Source organism: Rutidosis leptorrhynchoides, chromosome 8 (assembly GCF_046630445.1).
Source record: "Rutidosis leptorrhynchoides isolate AG116_Rl617_1_P2 chromosome 8, CSIRO_AGI_Rlap_v1, whole genome shotgun sequence".
Classification (NCBI taxonomy): Eukaryota; Viridiplantae; Streptophyta; class Magnoliopsida; order Asterales; family Asteraceae; genus Rutidosis; species Rutidosis leptorrhynchoides.
The window spans coordinates 116,812,255-116,814,037 of NC_092340.1; the positions used below are offsets into that span (position 1 = coordinate 116,812,255).

General features: G+C 42.2%; 1 protein-coding gene across 1 annotated transcript; it reads right to left on the bottom strand.

Annotated features, from left to right (window-relative positions):
* Nucleotides 1-591, bottom strand: LOC139863768 (uncharacterized). Its single transcript, XM_071852375.1, has one exon. It carries the CDS (start codon nt 589-591, stop codon nt 1-3), a length of 591 nt encoding a protein of 196 aa, XP_071708476.1.
* Between the last annotated feature and the right edge of the window lie 1,192 nt (nt 592-1,783).

The window sequence follows — 1,783 nt, forward strand, 5'->3', positions numbered from 1 at the left end:
TCAACCTATGCCGACGACACGATGTGGTGGATCCGCGACGAAGAAGGAAGGATTGATGAGCCATTGGTGCCACATGATTGATTTCTTTTTGCGCAATCTTTTAGATATCCAACTATAGCTTTGAGTTTGTATTTCGGAGAGAATCGAGACGGGAGACCACATTTTTTTGGAAAATACATTTAAGTTTCTATGTTTCCATATTGTGTAGCATGTGATCCATTTGGTTGCTTGCCATATTGAGTTTCCGAGTTTGTTGAGAGCGAAGGCTTGATCATTGATAATCGCATCGTTTACATTGGAGATTAGTGTGTTGTCTTGGGCCCACCAGTCAAGAACGTGTTTCCATATTAGAGCCGATTTCGGGCATAGTCCGAGAATGTGATCAGTGGTTTCGATTTCCAATTCACATAAAGGGCACAATGTGGAATCGAGATCAATGCCACGTTTGTCTAATTCGGATCTTACCGGCAACTTTTTTTGTAGGGCTCGCCATATGAAGATGAAGACTTTTTGAGGCACAAGTTTGTTGTGGGGTATCGTTGTGTTAAGAGTGTTACCACCAAATTTTAATATGTTAATCAGATGTGACATAGATTTGGTGGTGTAGGTACCCTAGGGATCAAGAGTGTATTTCCAGGAATCGGGTTTGGCGGATAATGTGACCGATGAGATGATGTTGTTTAATTCCATTAATTCGTTAAGAGCTCGGCCAAACGGAGGTCTTGTCCAACACCAATTTCCAAAAGAGGAGCCGTTTTCTTGTGTAATTCTTTCAGCGACAGTTGCAACTTTGTTAGTCTCGAGCATATATAACCTGTGAAAAAGTGTGCTGAAACGATCTGAGCCAAACCAAATGTCGTTCCAGAAATCGATGGAGGTGCCATTTCCGAGACTTTTTGTGATGGAGGATGAAAAACCAGTGCCTAAGTTGTTAGCAGCCTTGCCAGCTTTAATGATTTCTTTCCAAACCGTGCGACCTGAAATGTTCCTGCAAGAAACGTTAGAGTCCAGCCCCCCCCCCCTTCCCATAAATACTTGTGATAATTTTGACCCATAATGCATTTTCCTCATTTTTAAATCGCCACCACCATTTACATAGTAGTGAGATGTTTTTGCTGAAAAGAGAGCCAATGTTTAAACCACCATTATCGTACGGTAGAATAATTTGATCCCATTTTATCCAATTAATTTTATTTTCAGAGGATGACCCACCCCAAAAAAATTTGCGTCTTTTGGCTTCAAGGAGGGTAAGGATGGAGGAAGGTGTGAGAAAGAGAGAGAAGTAGTAGAGCGGTATACTGCTTAGAATGGATTTGATGAGTGTGAGTCGGCCACCAAACGAGACCGTTTTGGCAGCCCAGTCGGAAAGTCTTTTATCAAACTTTTCAACTATTGGATGCCAAGATGAGGGGTGTGATGTAGGGATGCCAATGGGGAGACCGAGGTATGTGAAAGGAGTGGTACCGGTAGAGCAATTGATATAATTGGCCATTTCATCGGTTTCAGAGGGAGAAGTACCGATTCCGTAAAGTTTACTTTTTCGGAAATTAACTTTAAGACCAGAGATTTTCTCGAAGCATTTAAGGAGTTTGGAAATGTTTTTCGCATTCCTTTTACTCCATTCCCCGAAAAAGATCGTGTCATCAGCATACTGAAGATGAGTGACGGTGATGTTGTCGAACCCAACTTTAAGGCCATGAATCTGACCATTAGCTAATGCCCGTTTCGCTAGGATGTTGAGTCCTTCGGCGACGATGATGAAGAGGAAAGGTGAGATGGGATC